A 20,709-nucleotide genomic window follows, 5' to 3' on the forward strand; every position below is an offset into this window, starting at 1 on the left:
AGTTTTTGTTTTGTTGTGAAGATGTTTTGTTTTTGTGGAAAATGGCACTGCAGAGTAACCTGTACCGGAGGCTGACAAACAGACTGCCTCATACCTGTGGACGATGTTTATATCCTGTAAAAAAGTTTAGTTTGTACAGAGTGTTTTGGTTGTTACACTCTGAGCTGTTTGTGTTAAATTTTATGTAGGGAGAGACTCTGGAATGGACCGGTTTTAACTTAAAGCATTTTTTATGTTTTTTTTTTTTTTTTATATCAGATTTTTTTGTATTAAAATAATAAACGTTATATAAAACTTTTGTGCTCTGAATGCAGTTCTAACAGTCGGCATTAATGTTGAGGTTTTCCAAAGTTTCTGACTGATATCTTTTTCCCTTTCCTCTTGCACGGTGCTGCTGTGGCGCTCTTTCTGCCTGCGAAAATCACGCAGTAGCTGCTCCGAGTCACTGGTGTCAGTAATTCCAAACATTGTAACAGGTGGATGAAGCCACAGTGATGTTGATATTATTTATCATGAAGACATCAAGCTGCCAAAGTCCTGAATGCTTCATGTGTTTACACACTGTTTAAATACGTTAACCAAGACTCACAGACAACTCTTCTGGCGCAGTGTCAGTCAGTTTGGATTCAACTAGAAGAAGGGCTGTGTGTTGGAGATGACCCATATTATTAGAGATATCCCCTCATTGTTACTGCCTGAAACTCTTCACAGTGCTCTCCCTCCTGAGCTTCTGGCTCACAGGGATTACTGTACATACACTTACCTCATGTAAAACTGTCTCAGAACCAGGGAACCAAACCAGAACAAAAATGAATCTGACCAGAATGAACTGGTGTCAGCATGTTTTAACTAACTATGCATAAAAGAAATGAAAGTCAGTATAAACCACAGGTTTCCAAACATTTAATTACATTTAAAATAAATTAAAAAATACATCAGCACAATGAAAATCACACAGAAACACAGCTTCTTAGGCAGCAGAAAATAAAGAAACATTTGTTCCTCACTTCTCTGCAGGAAAAAATGGAAAAACTCAACAGTTGTCAGATACCATGTCATTCTTATAAAAAAAAAAGTGCATTTAAAAATAAAATACGTTCCTCATGTAACGCAATTCACCAAGAAACTCAGCCAGTGAGCAGCAGGAGAAAGACTTCCCGTTTGGAGGAGGCGTTTCAGTGCTGTCTGTTTGAATTAACTTTTGCGTCTCTTAGAGAAAACCTCATATTTGAAGTTTTAGCCACTAAAATTTGATAAATTTTCCCATCAGGCTGTGAACTCTAACAGCCTCCCTCAGAGAAAAGGGACAGATTTTTTACTTGAACTCAGGGACTTGTGAGGAACGAACAAAAAACACAGCAAAAATAAACTGAGGCCACAGGATGATATACGTCACCTCATTCTGCCGTCTTGTTCCAAAAACAGCTCCCAACGTAACCCACAATGAAACTCAACCACCAACCTCAGCAGAGATGAGTTGTATGTAAAAGATGGACATCCAGGTCTGAGAGGTGAAACTAACACAGTTGATCAATACAGAAGCTGGCATTGCTACAGCTCGGGTTTTGATTATTGCAGATAACAGGCTCTGTGGGAAAGACTAGTAAAATTCACTAATTTTACTGTTAAACTCAAAACAGACTACACTACAGTTACATGACTTTAGGGGTGTGGCCACTGAGCTCCTGTGTTTGGCTCGATTAGACTTAATGTTCCCCGACAGCTTCTGTCGTCTTGTTAGCAACCTGTTAATAAAGAATCTTCTTTAGGGCAAGTAAAAGCTTCAAGTATTTTAAGTAGAACTAAATGTAAAAATGTCTAAAAGTCCTGTTGAGCACCAACCATAAGTAATTAAAAACATAATTGAAACTGAAGACTGCATGTTTATGGTCACCAGTCAAAAAAAAAAAAAAAAGGATAAAATTTTTTAAGGCGGGTGTGACATGTCACTATCCTACGAGCATTTTAGTTACATCCACACCTCATCTGCAATGCCTAGTTTCAAAAGCATCAACTAACAAATGGGTGATGTCACAGTGGCTATGTCCATCTTTTATATACAGTCTAAGGCCACCCCTTGTTGGTGGTCTGTAGGTGGGGCCTCGATACTACAAAGGATTTCATCTTTAGCTATGATGATTATCATCAGGCTTTCATATCTGCTCAGTGCCCACGTCCACATCACTGGTTCACTGTCACATTCAAGTACACCTGCAGAGCGCTGGACGTTGCGTTCAAGTACACCTGCAGAGCGCTGGATGGTCAGTTTCCCGTCAGAGTCTTTAGCTCTGAGCTTCAGCCACCACGGCGTCCGACTCGTGGACCACTCCCCTCTGCAGCTCTGAGGGATGAGTTTACTCTGACATATTCACACCAGTTCAGCTTTTATGCAGCATGAACCTTTTTTTAAAGGCTTTTTTTTTTTTTTTAAGGACGATTATAAACCAGGAAAAAAAAAAATAAAAAAAATTCCCTGGTTTAGAATGACCCCCAAGAAAAGGGCAAACTTTGTATGCCTATCCAACCAGAACATTTTCAAGAATCCTGCTAGTAGACAAGCAACATTGCAATTTCAGCTTTCAGCTTTAACAGAATTTAAACTTCGCTGTGTCCCCAATGTTAAATAAATGTAATATTAAGAAAAATAATGATTTAATTTGGGTTTTTTATAAAAGAGCAGCTCATGAGAGCTACAACCATCTCTGGAATATTTACTCTTCCTTTTTGTGCAGTGGGAAGAAGAGTTTATGGAGAATTACACTCAGTGACTCATTCAGGGGTTATTCTGCTTGAACTCATTGTTAGATTGTTACTGTTTCACTGTTAAACTAAACTGTGTATCTCCTGGTCATAGGTGCAGGGGAGTCAACTACTGATTTGTGACATTTTAGTACGCTGATCATCTGTCCCCTCAAGGGTTGGACCTCCTGAGGTCATCAAGTCTGAAGGACTCTGTAGTATCAAAATAAATGCACTCACATGAGAGTGCTGAGGTTTTATTTGACACAGGTCGGAGGTCACGTGCGGTGTGATGTCGAGGGAATCCGGTGCTTGTCGTGATGCTTCCGGGAAGGATTCAGATCTGACTCTAGCTCCCGCTGCTTCAGTAACAAACCCTGAGAGCACACAAACACAGTTTGTACAGGTGAGGATGCTCATCACTCATCGTCTTCATGTGGATCAACACAGGCGTGACGGGGAAACTATTCTGCTCATTTTGAGGCAACTGAATTTACTGAGAAGAGGAGAGCGGCAGACTGCTGGGTTTGTAATACACTGGCGGAAACACTGTAACAGACTCTGTAACAAGACTTCAGGAGAATCAGCAGATAAAGACAGCAGACTTTATCTGCTAACCCTGGTTTCAGGGTCATCATACATTATTAGTGAGTAATAATGAATGATGACCCTGACAAAACTAAGTCGGAGAATGATTACTTCCTGGCTCTCTTTCACAGTGTGTCTTTTGTCCCGTCTCCCTCCCCCAACCCCCTACCAGCAGATGGCTGGCCCCTCCCTGAGCTTGGTTCTTTAGGTTTAATCCTGCTAAAAGGGAGTTTTTACTTCCCATTGTTGCCAAGCGCTTGCTCACAGCAGGTTGTTTGATTGTTGGGGTTTTCTCTGTAAGGACACCTTGTGTGTGGGGTTTTTTGAGTGTGTTACCTGGCGGAGCTGAGCCAGGCCTCTGAGGATCTCCTGCTGTCGGTGTATGTGGGTGTTACGAAGCAGCTCTGGGTGGAGGAGGGGGTCTCGATGTGATGGAGGAGGCGCTCCTATAACAGGAGAGAACATTTATTTAGATGCAAACTGATGCACAGTAACATGCTCAGAGGTTTTTCTCTGCATTTATGTGCCGCTGTTTCCAAGTTTGCTACCTGACAAAAGGTTTTAAGTTACTCCCAGAGGAGTGGATTGTTTTATCCAACTAAAGATCAGGCAGTTATCATGATTGTCTAACAAAAAGAAATAAAGATTTATCTGTTTCTGTGCAAAGACTTTCAAAGTGACATTAGATGAAAGTTATGGAAGTTATGGGAATACAAAATGGACCCAGCTTCCAGGGTCAGAATAATCCTGAATATTTTTTTTAATGGCCACCAGAGGTGATACCTTTGGTTATATAAAGATTATGTAGAAGTCTGTGGCGAAATGACCCTCAGTTTTGACCTCAGTAAACACTTTCCTGATGCGTTCACGAGCTCATTCACTATTTTCAGGTCACACTGATAGAAACATTGAGCCTATTTTGTAAAGTCTGGTGATTCTAAGAGTGAGAAAGGAGAATTATGCAAAATATTTCTTTTGTCAGGCAATTAATTGATTGGTTTTCAACGTTTTGGGGACTTGTGGGATAAAACTCTGAACAAGCAGATACAATTATGTTACTCCATCGTGTAACAATACTGTACTTACATGAAGGCTTAAACTTGAATAAGCATCTAGTTTTTGTTGTGACTTTCAAACCCAAATCATTTCCTCTACTGTATCGTAGAATTTGTGTCAATGGCGAGGCTGGAACTTGAAAATTTTGGGGATCATTACATCTAGTTTGGTGTGTCTAACCTGAGTGTGTGAGGGGTGGAGGAGTGTCAGCGGGCTCCAGAGGGTCCAGGTTGAAGACTTCATTAGTCCTGACGTAAGGAATGAACTCCGAGACAAGAGGAAGAGTATTGGAGGCATGCTGACTCTGCGCTCTGTGTTTGACTGCAGGGACAGGAGGAGAGCGCCCTCTGGAGGACAAAAAACAAAACATGAAAAAGCCCTTTACATTTCTTATGTTTTAGTCTAGAATAAAATGCACAACCAAACTACCTGAAAACTGGCTGAAAATACAAGCTTATAACGATTTTAATTGTGGGCTGACCAAATTTAATACAGTTTTCCATTTGTTCTATTAGTTTATTCAATTTAGTTAGTCTTATTTTTCAGTTTATGTTAGTTTAAAGAGTGAGTTTGCAGGTAAGTTTTTATCATTTTGTGTATTAAAATACACAGAACACTGACATCCAAGTCTCAATAAACATCTACAACATTCACCACACAGACTAAAACTAAGCACATAGTTGTAGTGGCACACAGTTTTGAAGAGGGAGTCCCAACCCCGCCATGCACAGCTGCTGGACTAATTACTAAAAATTAGGCTTTCTGGTTACATACTGCACAAACTTTTTTTTCTGAAATTTTTAATCCTCCTAAAAAAAAATTTTAAAAAAAACTTTCAGAATCTGTTCAAATATTAAAAGCTTCTGATTGGAGTCTACTGTCCGCTGCTCACCTTTCAGCGTTTAAGCCTGTGGAAATGATGTGCCCTCTGGAGTTGGCTTCCACCTGAAACAGCAGCAGTCATCAACACACACATCCACCTGCAGCTGGGAGGGTTACAAATGACCTCCAGCCAGCAGAGAAAACTAGAAGTAACAAAAGTCTTTTTAAGAAGCTGGTATTGGGGGGGGGGGGGGGGGGCTACCTTCCTGGTGGGACTGGTTCTGGTTTGCATGATGTCAGGGCACAGGCAAAGCTCCTGGGGTGGAGGAGGAAGAGGAGGGTCGGTCCTCGGCAGACAGGTCCTCTCCTGCAGAGCGAGGAGCTCAGCTTGCCTCTTTAGTCGACTCTCCTGTCTGTTCCTCTGCAGAGCAGCTGGGTAGCGCTCTGAGGCTGGAACGAATTGACGGTTTGGCCTGAAGCAGAGCATGTGTAGGGAGAGATTTTTAAAATATTATCAATACAATCCCTGTTTCAGATGTACTAGAGTGTGATGGTCTAGGAGTTTCTACCTCTGAGTGTTCCACTCAGGTCTCCTCTTGTCCCTCCTGCTCTTCTCTGTCCTGGCAAACGGCTCATATGGGTCTCCTCCTGCTGGCAGACAAATGTTCTCCTTCCCTGTTCTCAACGCTCTGCTCCTGCTGTTTGGAGGAGCAGCAGCAGTGGGCAGAGATGGAGGAGGCTGCGCTGAGACATCTGGAGTCTGAGCTCTGAGCGGCAGAGAAGGAGCAGCTTCTGCACAGAGACAGGGATAAATAAAAACATACAGATATGAGGCCTTTCAGCAAATATTAAATAGGGCTGAACCAAAAAAATGATTTGTACTGTACAGGAAATAATGAGCAGCTTTCTAGAAATATTGCTCCTTCACACAAGGAAAAAAAACCCCCAAGAATCATTTAAACAAATTTTGAGTCTGCCTGTTCAAGTTTGTAGGACCTAAGAGGTAAAGATGACACCGCTACAACTTTATCAATATATTGACAGAGAGCCTCTTTACTCATTTATCTTGTAGAAAAACAGAAAATATAAAATACTGCAAAGGTATTAGATACCCATAGAAAGAGAGGGCAAAAGAGCGAGAGAGACAATCGTGGATATTCATATTAAACATGGACACATTTTCCAACAATGACATCACCTCCAGCAGAATTCAGACAGTTCTGTTTTCCTACACTTAGATATGAATGACGTCAGAGTGGATGTCCCTAATACGGTCATATTAGACACACAGCTCCGACTGTGACCACAGAAGCCAAATTTGCTTGCTGTTCATGCAAAGCTTCTTTAAAGAGAAAAATCTGAAAATGGGCAGAATGGGTCAACTTTAATTAAATCTTGCTAATTTAGTCATAAACTAGAAGGTAAACTGGTAGTTACAGTGCATTCTCTGCTCTAATTGAGGACTCAAAGCTCTTTTTACTCCACCTTGATGCTGCACTGAAACATTTCAATCTCACAAACATGGAAACAGATTTTTTTTAGTGGCTCAGTGCAGATAGACGCAGACATACGGTCTCCCACAGCAGCAGTGTAAGTGGGTGTAGTAGCATTAGATGCGTTACCTGTCTGTACAGCAGCGTCTTTGTAAGAGGAACCCGAAGTGCTGGTGTCCTCCAAATCTTCAGCCTGCCTGGTAACTGCTGAAAACAAAAACAGACACACACAGAGCTGATTATTACAAACATGTTTACTTCAACATCTTCTGCACCTCAATTTATTTTAAATCAGCTGTCACCAGTGCTACACAGGAGGGAGCAAATCCTGGAGCAGGTGTGTTTAATAAACAGTTTGGGAGTGAAACGCTCTCTTCTGTCAGAAACCAGAAAACATTAAACATAAATGAGCACAATGAGTTGGTTCCTTGGTAGGATACTAATGAAACTAATTCCTTTGGGTGGAAATCACTTTCATTGCTGTTTATCAGTCTCTCAGCAACAGTTTTGGTTCATGGCAGAAGTGGATTACATTTCAAGTTTTTAGAAAATGACTCCCTCCATAATCCTCACAGTGGTTCGATCTACTGTTTGGCATTGATTAACTCTGCAAACTATTTCTGAGGCCACGTTCTGTACTTCTGCCACTCAGTAGAATAAAAGATATGTATATTTGGACCCAGACTCTATATTTTTAGCAGCATTACCATGTGGTTGAATCCTGTGCTTCAAAGCATTGATTCATTACTGAGCAGGCAGAGTAAAAATATACTTTTGGTGCATATTTTCAGATCCAAAGTGCAAAGACACTGCAAAAGTCTTACTGACCGTTGGACTCCAGTTCCTGATGCAATCTGCCATCATGGCTGCTTTTTTTTAGCTGCTCCTCCTGATTGATCGATTGCTCCTAAAGATGAAGAACACAATGAAACAGTTTCAGATAAGTACAGTTAGCTTCATCCTCAGCAGAAAATGTTTAACAGAAAATATGAGAAATAAAGGAGTGCAGAGAGTTTACGTAAATGTTTCTGTATAATAGTCTGTCTCTGACCTTTTCCCTCTCCTTCAGTGTGTCCATCTCATACTGTCTCTGCAGCATTTCCCTTTCCAGCACCACCTTCCTCTCTTCTTCCTCCTCCTCCTGTCTCCTCTTCGCCTCCTCTCGTTCCCTTTGCAGACGACGCTCCTCCACTTGGGCTTCGATAGCTCGCTGGTAGGAAAAGATAAAATTTAGGGAATCTTGGTGAGAAAAACATTCACTGATCTCTTCTCTGTGCCTCCTCCTACCTGCTGTTCAAGCTGTTTTAGCCTCCTCCGCTCTCTCTCCTCTATCTGGGCAGGATCCAACAGGGAGGTCATGGTCCTCAGATAGCTGTACATACCACAGGAAAACAAACAAACTAAATATATACACTTATACATCTGCAGCTCATCACAAATAAGTCACCATGGATCGTGTACAAAGAGTCTTTTAAATATTTGACGAGACGTTCCTTCCCACCTGGCCCTGGTTGGGTACCCACGGGTTGTATCCACACTGTTTCCTGCGACACTGTCTGCTCCACAGCTGCTCGTAGCATCCCAGATGAGGGAAAGGCTTGACAAGGGCTCCCACTCTCCCCGATCAGAGCTGCTGAACTGAGCCGGTGGCAGTGCTGATGGAACTGCAGGCTGGACAGGCGGCCTCCTCTGCAGCGAGTCAAAATGTGTAGCCCAGAGCTCGTGGTCCTCCGCCTGCAGACACAACAACACCAGACTCAGGGGGACAACTTTGACCTCTCAAACCTGCCTGGTCTGTGCCGTGTCCCCGCTGTACCTGACTCTGCAGCACTTTCTCTCGTCTCCTGCGCTCAGTCATCTCCTCTCTCTGACGGTCCAGCTCTTCCAACCAGCACCTCTTCTGCTCTTCTCTCCTCTCCACACTTAGCATCTCCTCCTCCATCGGAGTGACCTCCTACAGAGATGCAAGGACTTAATTTTAATTCATATTTTTTGTTGCCTAAACACATCCTTAAGATCACAGTTAAGTTTTGTTGTGAATAAATCTTAAACGCACACAGACACATATACACACAAAAAAATATGCTCGAATTCAGTCAGCAGCAGTTCTGAAATGAATAACCCTGAACTGTATAGATAAACAACACTTGAGAGAAATATCAGATTCAATAAATCTTTTCTCGTTTCACTCTCTCAGTGTCATATAAAAAAAACAAAATACAAAAAAAAACTGCAATGAAAGCGACATTTTTTTGTACTATAAGTTAGAGAGGGATTAAAAGGCAAATAACAAGTTAGGGAAAGTTATGTTACTGAAAATCTTCAACTGCACTTTACTCTTTTACTTTACTCTTAAACAGTAAGGTATAAGAAAAAAAAGCAGATAAATGCTTCGTTTGATTTAATTAGTATTTAAGGTGAGATGAACATGTTTGGTCTATCCCAAAAGTTCTTGTTCCAGCGTTCAAAACAGGAAACAACCAGTAATGAAATAAAACAGCTATTATTGAAGCAAAATGACAAAAAAAAAAAAAAAAAAACTGAAGAAGAGCTGAACTAAATACAATAAAATAAGAACCAAAATCTGTGTAATACACATTCACTTACTAAGTAATAAAAAAACTAAATATACAATTAAAAGACTTCAGTAAAATAAACCAACAGAATATATTTTCATTTTCATTTTTAGTGTTTTTTGTAATTGTTTAGTCACCAGGGTCTGATTTAGACTGCAGGTAATCGTATTCACGTTTTAACCTGAAATGGACAAGTACCAGCATAATTACCCGTGTGGTTGTATTCTGGTGTTTTACATCACATTAATATCATCTCCAGAGATAAGATATCTAACTATAAACCACCACATGCAACAAGTACTAAAACACATTTTGTAAGATGCATAGGATGATAAGACAAAGAATCCAATAAGACCAATCAACCCAATCCAATATAAATAAAAAAAATTACTGATAATTGATTAAATATACTTTTTCTGCTTGTTACAAATTTAACTGATGTTTAGTCTTGCTGAGGACAGAATGGAAAGTTGGTGTTCTTACATCAGTTAAAGTGTGATGGTGTGAAGAAATGAAGAAAAAAAAAAGAAAGAAAAAACAGCATGGCTGCTCCAACCTCAGTGTTGATTTTATCTGTGAAAAGTACTTTTATTACCCCGAGTCTGAGGCTGGATCTGATGGCTGGCGGCTGCTGTTTGTGGCTGATCGAGCTCTGCACTGATAACACACTCTGTGTGTCCTCCTCAGCCTGAAAAACACACACATAGACATACACAAAAGGCTTTTACACATGCTACAAATAAAATAAAATAAAATAAAATATATCAACCCAGAGTCCAATCACAAGTCCTGCATAAGCCTGTATTCTTCTTAACTGACAGTAGAGGGCGACAGCTTCATACTGAACAAAGAATCAGAATCAGAATCAGAATGGGTTTATTGCCAGATGTTGAGGTTTACAACATTAGGAATTTGCTGCGGTGCTTCAGTGCAAACAATAAGAATTAAAGTGCTGATGCAAAGTATGATGCAAATAAGTCAATTTTGCACATTTTGGCTATTCTAAGAGTCGAGCCCACTTTCCTAAATCAATTCATCCATTCCAACTAATTCTTGAGCATTACTTAACACAATTCAGCTTGTAGTTCTAGTTGTAAAAGTTCTAGTTTTAATATTTTTGGAACAGTTGGTAAAATTTTAAATCAGCAGTTTAATTATTCAAAACAAAAAAAAAAAGAAGAGAATTAAAAAACAAAATGAGCACAGGAACTCAGAGGTGACTGTACCTGCAGTCTGCTGGGTGCTGAATGTTGCTGCTGCTTTAGGGCCACCTGTTCATCTAACACACACACACACACACACACACACACACACACACACACACACACTCTTTGATAACAGGAGTCATTGCCAGTGTTGACCTATCAGTATGTCATTTCAGGTTACCTATACATTAAAATAAACGTCACAAGGTTAAACGCTGATTTTGGAAAACAAAACAAAACCAAAAAAAAAAAAAAAAAAAAAAAAAGGGGGTTTTCAAAAGTGTTGAAAAGTAGTACTCAGAGTCAAAGTCAAAATCTTACTTAAATAACACTACAAAGGTTTTAACATCGAGTACTCATTATGCACACTCTGGTGTAATTGTGCTCTTGGAGCCATTAAATTGTGACCATATAAAGAAATGGTCATCAACAACAGCCTGTGGTGTTCACATCATGAGCAGTTGGCATTAATGGACTCAAAGTGTGCCAAGGAAACATTCCCCTGAACATTACACCACCAGCAGAAGCTAGGACTGTTGACATAAGGCTCCATGGAGTCAGGTTGTTGTTTCTGACTGAGCATCTGCAGACTTGGTACTACAAACTACATTTTGCACTTTGGTTTGTGTTACCAGTAGGTTGGAGCAGATTCTCTGTTCAGCAAAAAAGGGACTGAGTAAATGAAATCTATCCTGTCTGGCTTCTGACCTCTCGCTGGATGTTTTCCCCTCATAGTTCAGTACATTTGTGCTGAAAATCCAGATGGTCTAACTAATAAGTAATAATCATACATTAGTGAGGTGTGTAAACACTAAATTTACTTTTTTTTCAGGCTATGAAAGTGGCTTTCTTTTTACCTGATAAGACCAGAGTAACTTATGTTGAATATATAACACAATCCAATTTAAAATAAACTTCCTTTAATGACAGCATGCTCAAAATGCATTTTACATTCTCTACAGACAGAATATATTTTATACAAGCAACCTGTGGAGCCATATTTTACTGACACCACTGAAGCAAGCCTTGCTGCAAAGTTACTGCAGGACAAACTGTTCATATTATATTTTCTCAAGAATTCAGTTTCTAAAGCAGAAAATGCATAAATATAATTTCATACTTTAATCTGCTGCCAATTCTTTTTTCCCCCCACACTTCTCACATTATAGCAAATACAACAAAGAGTCATGTGTCCACAAACTAAAGGCACATTTGTAAATAGGCTGTGGCACAGAGTCTGAAGCTACTGATTATAAAACGGCATGTAAATGGATCAAGTTTAAAGTCTCAGAGCTCTAATGTGCACACAAGAAGTACACGTAATGATTTTCTGCAGCATTGCTCACTTGGCTTACATGCAGCACCTGTGTTGTCCTTTGCTGTGTCATTATTTTACATTCCTTATGTTTGTCTATTGTCCATTCCTCTGATTAGGATTCCTAAGTAAGCAGAACGATCAATTACGTGCAGAAGGAAAGTGACATGACAAGCAAAACACCCCCGTTAATGTGCAGCAGAAAGTGATAACCATCATCATATTAATGGTCATCTCTTAACTTTGGTTTTAAGCTTTGTCAAGACAGCTACCCAAAAGAAATTACAGCTGTGTCTAATTGCTTCGTAGTACGCCTCTCTGCTGTTTCATAAATAGCAAAACCAATGCAAAGTGACTGACATTTTTCCTCATTCTGATTTTTTAACATCAACTGAGGCTTGATTTCAGGCTGAGGTGAGTAAAGACAATATAAGATAAAACAATAATTAAACTCTTACTGTGTTTGCTCTTTGCTGTTCAGCAGGTTTATCAGAGCCATACAATGATGCTCAAACTCTCTGGTATAACTGTCACCATTCTTAATATACATGAGGATTACTGGTTTAAAATGCCTGCATGTGTGTAACTGTACGTACCGAGTTCTTTCTTCCACTGAGCCTTCTTAGCTTCGATGGCTGCCTTGCTGTCTGACTGTCGCTCTTCCAGCCAGCTGAACATACCTCCAGACAACCTGAGGAACAACAGCATCATCACAACATCTTAAAAACTTCATTTTTTTTTGGATCTGCTGTAACAATGATGTGACATTTGTGTTGTCTAATTATATTCATGCTTGAATTAAAGAGTCAGCTACATTTCCAGAGTCCTATACACTGACTGCCATCTACAGTAGGTATGCATCAAGAGGAATTTGATTTTGCTACAAGAACGGTGACAAGCTCCTCACTTGTTGTCTTTCTGTTGTGAGGTTCCCATTGAATCTGTTCCTTCTCCATCTCCTTTCTTTATTCCCTCCCCTCCTCCTCCTCTGTCTTCCTCCCTCATATTGCCTCCTCCTCCTTCATTCTGTGAGTAGCCAGATTTTGAGCTTGTTTGATTTCCTGAAAGGGTGAAAAAAAAAAAGAACTTTTTAAATTGCTCTTCACTCTGTGCTTCAGTCCTTCTCAGTGCACCACTCTACCATTGCTTCCTTGAGTCTTGTCATCCTCTGGTGGGTGCTGCATATTGTTGGAGGTCTGGACAGTGCTGAGGATGTGCTGCAGCTGCTCACTGGTCAGACACACCATGCTGTCCTTCAGTGCTGCATCCCTACTGGCTGCTGGGTCTTTAAATCCTGCCTTTCCAGCTCCTCGAGTCCTAGTGTTTCCCGCTTGTCCCGTTTTCTCACCGGCTCTCAGGGGCCCAAGAGTAATACTGTGTTTCTGCCTGTCTGACTTTACCTTCAGCAGAAAGACAGAAAATCAATGGTTGAGGGGAGACAGTTACAGAGTTATTTTAAATTTAAGGCAACTTACAATACCCTATTTTATAAATAGTGCACAGTATGGACAGTCTGTTGTGGTGAAGAGAAAGCCAAGTGTTAAGGTTAAACTGTTAAATTACCGGTGTACCTGTAGGTCTTTTGACGATGACCTACAGATAGTGCCTGAATGAAAAAGATCGCAGATACAAGCAGTACAAATTAATTTTTGCACAAATGTGTCTATGTTCAGTCATTCAGGAAGAGCTCAGAGTAGACCTGCTGCTCTTTCACATCAAAAGAACCCATGGTTAAGGAATATAATGGGAACAACACTTGCAACTGGTGTTTTAGGCATTTTCTACTAAGAGATGACCCCACAACATGCTGGGGAGATTGTGGGCCTCAGCAGGCTTAGAAAGGCCTTTGTTTCCCCACCCAGAGGAGCTGGATGAAGTAGGTAGGAGACGAATATCTAGGAATCTCTGCTTAGGCTGCTTCCCCCATTGCTTGCATCCAAATAAGTGATAGAATCCAAAGAACCCCAAAATATTTGAACTAGACAGTAATAACTCTAAACCAGTAGTGCATCAACAGAACAAAAATACAAAACATGAAAAACACGTACATACTTCTTATATACATATGTACATGAGAATTTATAAGAAATAGTCCCATTTTCTCTGCTATAATGCATCTCCTCCAGTATGTCAAAGCAATGATCCTTGAAATTTATTTTAATTTTTTTTATGAAGTAAACAAAGTCACAGGAAAATATATGTGGAAAGTGAGACAGTTGGTGAGCAAAGATTGTGTTGGTGTGGCAAAAACCCCTCCCAAAACTGCTGTGTTTTTAATGTGCTGTGTGCCAGCATATGATGGCACCACAGTTCAAACCCTTTCAACCAAATGCTCTCTGTCAGATGCCTCAGGACACCTGACAGAGCATTCAGCGGAAATGTTGACAATCTCACCCTAGGAGACAAATTCAGTGAATCATGGAAAAAAAAAAAAAAAAAAAAAAATGTAATGAGCATGCTCCTAGTCTTGCTTTTCACTCGATGGGCTGCCTTCTGGCTTGGAAACTGTGGAGTCTTGTCACCAGCAATGATCCCTCACACGAAATTTGTGCAAGGTTGAAATAGAAGTTGATGTTTGCTCTCTGTGCATGTTTGAGGTCTATGATTAAAGTATAGAAGAAAAGTGGCACAAGTGGTCATAACTGGTCTTCCAGAGAGTTCTGAAAGTGGTCTTTAGATGCACAAGAAGAAAAGAAGGTCGATCACATTTAGATCACAAAAAAGAAGAAAATTATCTTCAGAACAACTGAAGTGAAAAAAGTAAAGCAAGAAATTACAATATTAACAAAAACAAAGGAAAATGTAGTAGGAAACTGAATAAAAAAAGCAATACAAATTGGGAAAAATGTCTATAAATAGAACAGCCAGTTAAGAAAAACAGTAAAAAAATGTGAACAAAAACCATTGAAGAACTTCAGATTCAACAGAAAGCAAGTGAGACTAACAATATCCTGCTCACTCACCTTTGGATTTTATGTGTGAGTGGGACCAAGTCGGAGAGGAACAAATAAAAAATGTTATGTTATCATTTTATTATTTCATAGAAGCTTTTTTGAAAATGTGTCCAAACCTTTACAGGTATGCTAAACCAGATCCTTACCTTGGCCACAGCTTTGACGATGCCAACTTTGTGATGATCATGTGTTTTCATTGAAGTCAAGCTGGCACTCTTCCCTTCAGTATTGGAGGTGACAGATGCACCTGCTCCTCCTGCCTTACTCCTGGCCCCTCTGTGCCTCATTGCCAGCTGTCGGGGTGGACGCTCCTCCCCCTGTACATCTGACACACAGGAGGTCTGCCGGCAGCTGAGGATGTTTGCTGCTCCAGGCCTGAAGGACAGCTGTGAGGAAACACACCAGATCAGACAAAACTATAACAGTCATAAAGCCGACAGACCATCATGCAATTGTTACTGATCATTAGAAACATAAACAATATGTCACCAAAGGTATTTGGATAAACACATTTTCATGAGAATATAATAGCCCAACTTTAAATTGGAGTCCTACCTTTGCTGGATTTTTATCAACACCTGCAGTGGAACAGGCATGGGAGTAGTAAGTATAATTTTGAAAAATAGGAATTTTACATAAAGTAATCTTCACAGTGTCAAAACACAGCTTTACCAGGAAGGTTAACTGACTGTTAACTGTGCGTTTGTTAACAGGATTACTCAAAGAGCTATGGATAGATTTGGATGGAAAACATTATTTTTCTGCACATCCAAAATGAAGATTAAAATGTAGATTATAAAAGCTTAAAGGTCTCACCATGACTTAGCAAAATCAACTTGGGTTTTCCATTTTCAAGTTCAAAAAGCAGGCCGTCCCTGTTCACAAACACAACATCGATTAGGGCACAGAAAAAACACAATAAACACCAAAAATTATACTGTAGCTGTACTGCACCTACAGAACCAACTGTTTCTACTTTCATTTTTCAAAGTGTGTTTTGTCCAAGTCCAAATATGGGATCAGGATCACTGAAACAGCACTCAAATAACAACAGTCCAACCACAGGAGGGTCATGGTTTTTCTTCGCTTAAATGTCCCATTTATGAAACGTCACACAATCACATCTTATGAGTCAGTACAGGGCAAAGATCGATACTGTATTTAAGTCTCATTATCTAGTCTAAGTGGTTGGTGTATGCTCAATTTCCACTCCATATTTTTTATTATTGTACTACAGAAGCTTTACATATTCACAGTTCAAAATAATCCTTATTTATCTTATAGTGATGATGTGAGAGCTGACAGAAGTAGTAGGATTAATTCTGAAGTGTACCAAGCTTTACTCTGCTGATTCAGACAAATGCTGCAGAACTGATCACACTGTGCTCCACAGTACAAATGAATAATGACCCAAAGCATACCAAAAAAGTATTCCAAGAGTTTATCAAGGCACAGAAATAGGATATTGTACAATGCCCAAGTCAGTCACCTGATCTCACTCCAATAGAGCAAGCTTTTCAGCTACTGAAGACCAGACTGAAGGCTTAGAAATCCACAAACTAGCAGAAACTGAAGGTGGCTGCAGTAAGTCTGCAGAGCATCTCAATTGACGAAAAGGATTGTCATCCAAGTATTTAAAATTGTGTTAGTTTGCCAAATTTATTTTGCGCACATACAAATGTGTCTAAAAACAGCTGCAATTCCCAAACAGTTAATGCAAAACCTGGAAAACTCAATTAAACGCTGAAAACTGATGTACAGAACCAAACTTCTAACTGTTCGACTATACTTACGGCTCCAAACCTTGTGCCCGTAAATCAATACAATGTTAAGATGTTTTGATGCACACCAGTCTCACGGTGAAATTTTCTGAGTTGTTTGTAAGAGCTGTAGTCAGGTTCATGGGGACCCTTGCAGGTTGACCTCCCCTCTTTTATTGCTGCAATGTAGTGTTTTTAAAATGGGTCATGTTATGTATTGATTCTCTTCGGTTTTAAGCTAAAATAATCCCCTTCATTTCACTGCGACATATTCGACCCGTGTTAGCCTAAGCTAACTCCCCTTACCGTTATAAGGAAGACTCACCCGAGATTCATGCCGACAGAAGACGGCTACGCGTCTACCTAGGGCCGTATAAAACCAGATGTGGAAACTCAGCACATGACGTACAGCTTTATAAAATCGCTTTTGTCAGGCTCTGACTGGCCAAACTGCTGGTTCCTCTATGTACAAACAGTGTATGTTCGTTGCTGGCGACGACCAAGAAAAGTGTCACTGATTGGCTAATTCTTTATCATGTTTAAAATTAACAGCCAATCACATGTCTTCATTAGAAAGATTTAAACGATGTTGCATTTAAAGTAACTCGGAATTAGGCAAACGATTAAGCCTTTTCCCATCAGCTTGCTACCTCTATTAGCTAGGTATAAATGGTCCACCACCTACCAGGAGGCAGTATAAATGTTGTGTGAATGAGGGTCACAGTGATCACCGTGATCGACTTGATTTTTTTTTTAACTTTTCAAAGGGTTTCTGAAGGTAGCCTCCAATTATTAATGCGTTGTTTACAGTGAGACGAATTTATGTAGTCATCCTTTTAAGTCACTCATATTTATATATATTGTGGTTTGTTCTTTATATTGGGACAGCTTTTTTGTTTGCTTTTTTATGTCCCCACCTCGCTTACAGTATCATAACATAACTACTGAACATAACTACTGTAACAAAAATAATTTCCCAAATATGGGATAAACAAAGTATTCATCACATCAAAGAATAATCATCTCATCATAACCACCCCATATCATGATTTATTTTCAAAATCTTAGCTTCTTTTATCCACTTTAATTGCAGTTTTATCAACACTGTTAGTGTAGCATCTGCAGTCAGTTAGTTCTTTAAGTGTTTATGTTTAAATAATATCAGTATTTATGACCTTAATTAATCATTAATGAATTTAAGTCATATTGTATTATTGTACTGTTATTGTTGTTGTTGCTCTTGTTGTTGTTGCCAGAGGCGTTCGAAAGGTTCAGACAACAGTTTACATAACTGTAAAGCAGTCATGTAAACGTCCCAATTTAATAAACAATGTCTACTCATTATTTTTTGTTTTGGAAACTGAAACCAATTGAGATCAAAACTAAAGACATTTCAAGGTTTTTGTAAGAACTCACTATTCGTATTTCTTTTCTTCTTCTTTTTTTAAAGTTTAAGTTATTTCTTGAATGAGATTTCTTGATTAATATGTGTTTTTTACAAGTTGTCTTTAACCTTGTGTATACCAAATATATTCAAATAACAGTTACATAACACAAAAATGTAAAGTACAAAAAACAGGAAACAAAGATAATTTGTCATGATTCTCAAGATCACCCCAGTAAAATCCCAAATATTAAAATATAAATAAATGTACTTATGATTAAATAATATAATGCATATGATTTGCATATTAAGTAAGTAAGGTAAGAACGCGAATGCCATCTAAACAAGTTCCACATCAATTATCTGCACTGTATTTATTTCTGAATAACTATTCATATATGCCTCCCTAACCCACCTCCTGTATGCCACTCCATTTGAAAATTCATGTAACTTCAGACTAGTGGTGACGTTTGGCTTGCAGCAGTTATAAAATGATTATTCCTCATGTTTCTTCCCCAGATAAAGCTTTAAGTTTATTTTTGGTTAACAATCCTGGTAAACGAAAAAAAGTCTGCAGCTTGCGAGTAGGGTCGTAAGAAACTGTAATTCCTGTTGTGACCTGAAGATGGCACTAAGCCGCCATTGTCACGCAGATGAACCGTAAAATCCAAACAGGCTGACGTTAGCCTCCTCCTGGATGTTTTTCTTCGCCGTTAAAGAGTTTGGCTACAGTAGAGCGACATTAATCAACCTCTCCAGTCTCTGAAGCACCTCCAGCGACATCTCTGCGGAGTCTGCTCCCCGTCCACTCGATGCTCCTGAAGGTGAGTAGCTATCGTGACAGCTCGGTGCCTCTCTAACCGGAGAGACTGCGTAATGTTAGCCGCTAGTGTTAGCATGCACCGCTGCTCAAACGGCAGAGTCAGACCAGTGTTTACCGTCAGAGTCCGACACTCGGAGCATTAGTTGAAGAAGAGAGGTTTTCCACTGACATGAAAATGAAACAACGGGAAGATTTATTTTAACTCTAAGCCGTTTGAAAACGAGTCTGGCTGACTTAGCTAGCTAGCATGTTGTCAGGCTAAGGTCAAGAAGCTGTCCAATCTGACAGCTAACGCTAACTAACATGGTACCGATTCTACAAACGGGATATGTAGGAGACAGCCACGCCAATAGCAGGTAACATCAGCTCCGGTTCTGACCGCTGGAAACGGGGCTGTGTCGCTCACAAGATTTCCAACAAGAGGTGGGTTCCTGAAAGTTTGGCTGGGGTAAATATGGTTTTAAGGGAGGCTGATGGAGTCTGATGGGTTGCCCAGTGTGGCATACTGGGATGGGTTGGTGGTGGTATTGCTACCTGGCATTTTATGAAGGTTTGCCCGGGTTTAATCGTAGCTTTTCTGGGTGTGATGCTGCTGCTCCACAAATGGCGACAGTGTTAGTAAATAAACCGACTCATCCGCTTTACTTCTGCTCTGTGGCGTTTCTGCAGAGGATGCGGTGGTTTCTGTGGCTCCTATGTATTTCTATATAACCAGCAGCTAACAGCCTCTTCTCAGGCATCAGTCAGCTAAGCTCAGTGATGACTGACGAGGATTCCAGGTCTTAATATAAATTTCTGATCATTACATTTCTGGTATGTAACAGTGCTGTGCAAAAGGTTTGAATGTGTCCTCATTTCTTTATATTTTGGCTTCCAAGGAGCCAGACTTTCTTGTAAATTTTTTGAAGTGATCTTGAGCAATAATAGTTCTGCTCGCTTTCTGGATTTTTTCCCCCCACTCGTTTTCAGTCCTTGTACCTGATCATTTTCAGAATATTTTTTTTGTTTCTTCAGCAACTTAAGATTGACCTATGAATCATTCAAGCATAAAAAGGGTTCTAACTCAAAGGATGAATCAGTGTTGTGTCTACGCAAAACTGTCAGCTTGGTAAAAAACCAGCAACAAAGTATATCCTTAGACAAGTGGTTAGTGGCAGCCTGTTGCATAACACATAATTTGCTCCCATTCATTTAGTCAAATCTGTGAAAATATCTAAAGATAACACAGTTTGATAGACATAAAATTGTATTTTTGCACCAACAAGGTGATTCTCGAAGCGCTATTGGCCCAAAACTATAAGACTAGTTTGTGTGAGTTTGAGTGTGTGGGTAAGCTAGAAAAATGCCCTTTTTGGAATTATTAAAGTTTCCCAATCGGAATCTGAAAAAATAACTATATTTTGGCGTGGAGAAACAATCCTACAAAGACCTGACACAAGACCTGAGAGTTCCATCTGGCGCTTCAGTTGATTCAGCTACTGTTCACTGAAGCCATGTCACAAATGGCTTTAGTGGAAGGGTGGCTGTATAAAGTATCTTAAAGCATTTTGGAGATCTTGTCAAAACTGGTATAACTGTAAATGCAGGAAAGTACCATGAAATTTTTAAACACCATGCAGCACCAACCGGAAAGCATTTGATTGGGAACAGTTTCATTTAAAAAAAAATTTTTTTTTTAGCATAACAATGATCTCAAACACACACACCATTGCAGTAAAAGCATACCTGGATAGAAAAACACACAAAGGAACACTATCAATCATGGACTGGGGTCCGTTCTTCGTACCTCGCTTACTACATCCAAGATCAAATGACATATCCAAGATCAAATCATCGCGCTAACTTTGAGCTCGCTATTCCGGTTCTCCGAACGCAGCTGTTGTTGACGATTAGTATAGCTGGATGAAGTAATGTGAGATCACTGGGTGGCTTAACAGGGGCTACGCATCGATAGTAGAAACATTGATCGGCAACCCTTTGATTGGTCGACGAAA

General features: G+C 39.8%; 2 protein-coding genes across 5 annotated transcripts in view; one reads left to right on the forward strand and one right to left on the reverse strand.

Moving 5' to 3' along the window:
- Positions 1–983: 983 nt before the first annotated feature.
- Positions 984–17,025, reverse strand: ccdc66 (coiled-coil domain containing 66). 3 transcript variants are annotated; one of them, XM_026167381.1, is made up of 21 exons: positions 16,834–17,025; positions 15,565–15,623; positions 15,304–15,326; positions 14,895–15,134; positions 12,936–13,194; positions 12,702–12,855; positions 12,391–12,485; positions 10,501–10,553; positions 9,870–9,962; positions 8,515–8,652; positions 8,200–8,432; positions 7,986–8,070; positions 7,750–7,908; positions 7,527–7,605; positions 6,828–6,902; positions 5,775–5,997; positions 5,468–5,678; positions 5,276–5,328; positions 4,564–4,730; positions 3,664–3,773; positions 984–3,116 (listed from the first exon to the last, which is right to left on the reverse strand). In XM_026167381.1, the coding sequence occupies exons 1-21, from the start codon at positions 16,842–16,844 to the stop codon at positions 3,018–3,020; spliced, it is 2,619 nt and encodes an 872-aa protein (XP_026023166.1). In that variant the 5' UTR covers positions 16,845–17,025; the 3' UTR covers positions 984–3,017. The 3 variants fall into 3 exon arrangements, with proteins under 3 accessions (XP_026023166.1, XP_026023165.1, XP_026023167.1); XM_026167380.1 differs by having other exon boundaries at positions 6,828–6,905; positions 16,834–17,024; XM_026167382.1 differs by lacking the exons at positions 15,304–15,326; positions 16,834–17,025 and having other exon boundaries at positions 6,828–6,905.
- Positions 17,026–18,305: 1,280 nt separating this feature from the next.
- ip6k1 (inositol hexakisphosphate kinase 1) overlaps positions 18,306–20,709 on the forward strand; it is a 35,840-nt gene continuing 33,436 nt past the window's right edge. Inside the window, exon 1 of one of the 2 annotated variants that reach the window (XM_026167398.1) lies at positions 18,306–18,716. The gene's annotated coding sequence lies outside the window, so the exon portion shown is untranslated. The other variant, XM_026167399.1, reaches the window with a different exon arrangement.

Source organism: Astatotilapia calliptera, chromosome 5 (genome assembly GCF_900246225.1).
Source record: "Astatotilapia calliptera chromosome 5, fAstCal1.2, whole genome shotgun sequence".
Lineage (NCBI taxonomy): Eukaryota > Metazoa > Chordata > Actinopteri > Cichliformes > Cichlidae > Astatotilapia > Astatotilapia calliptera.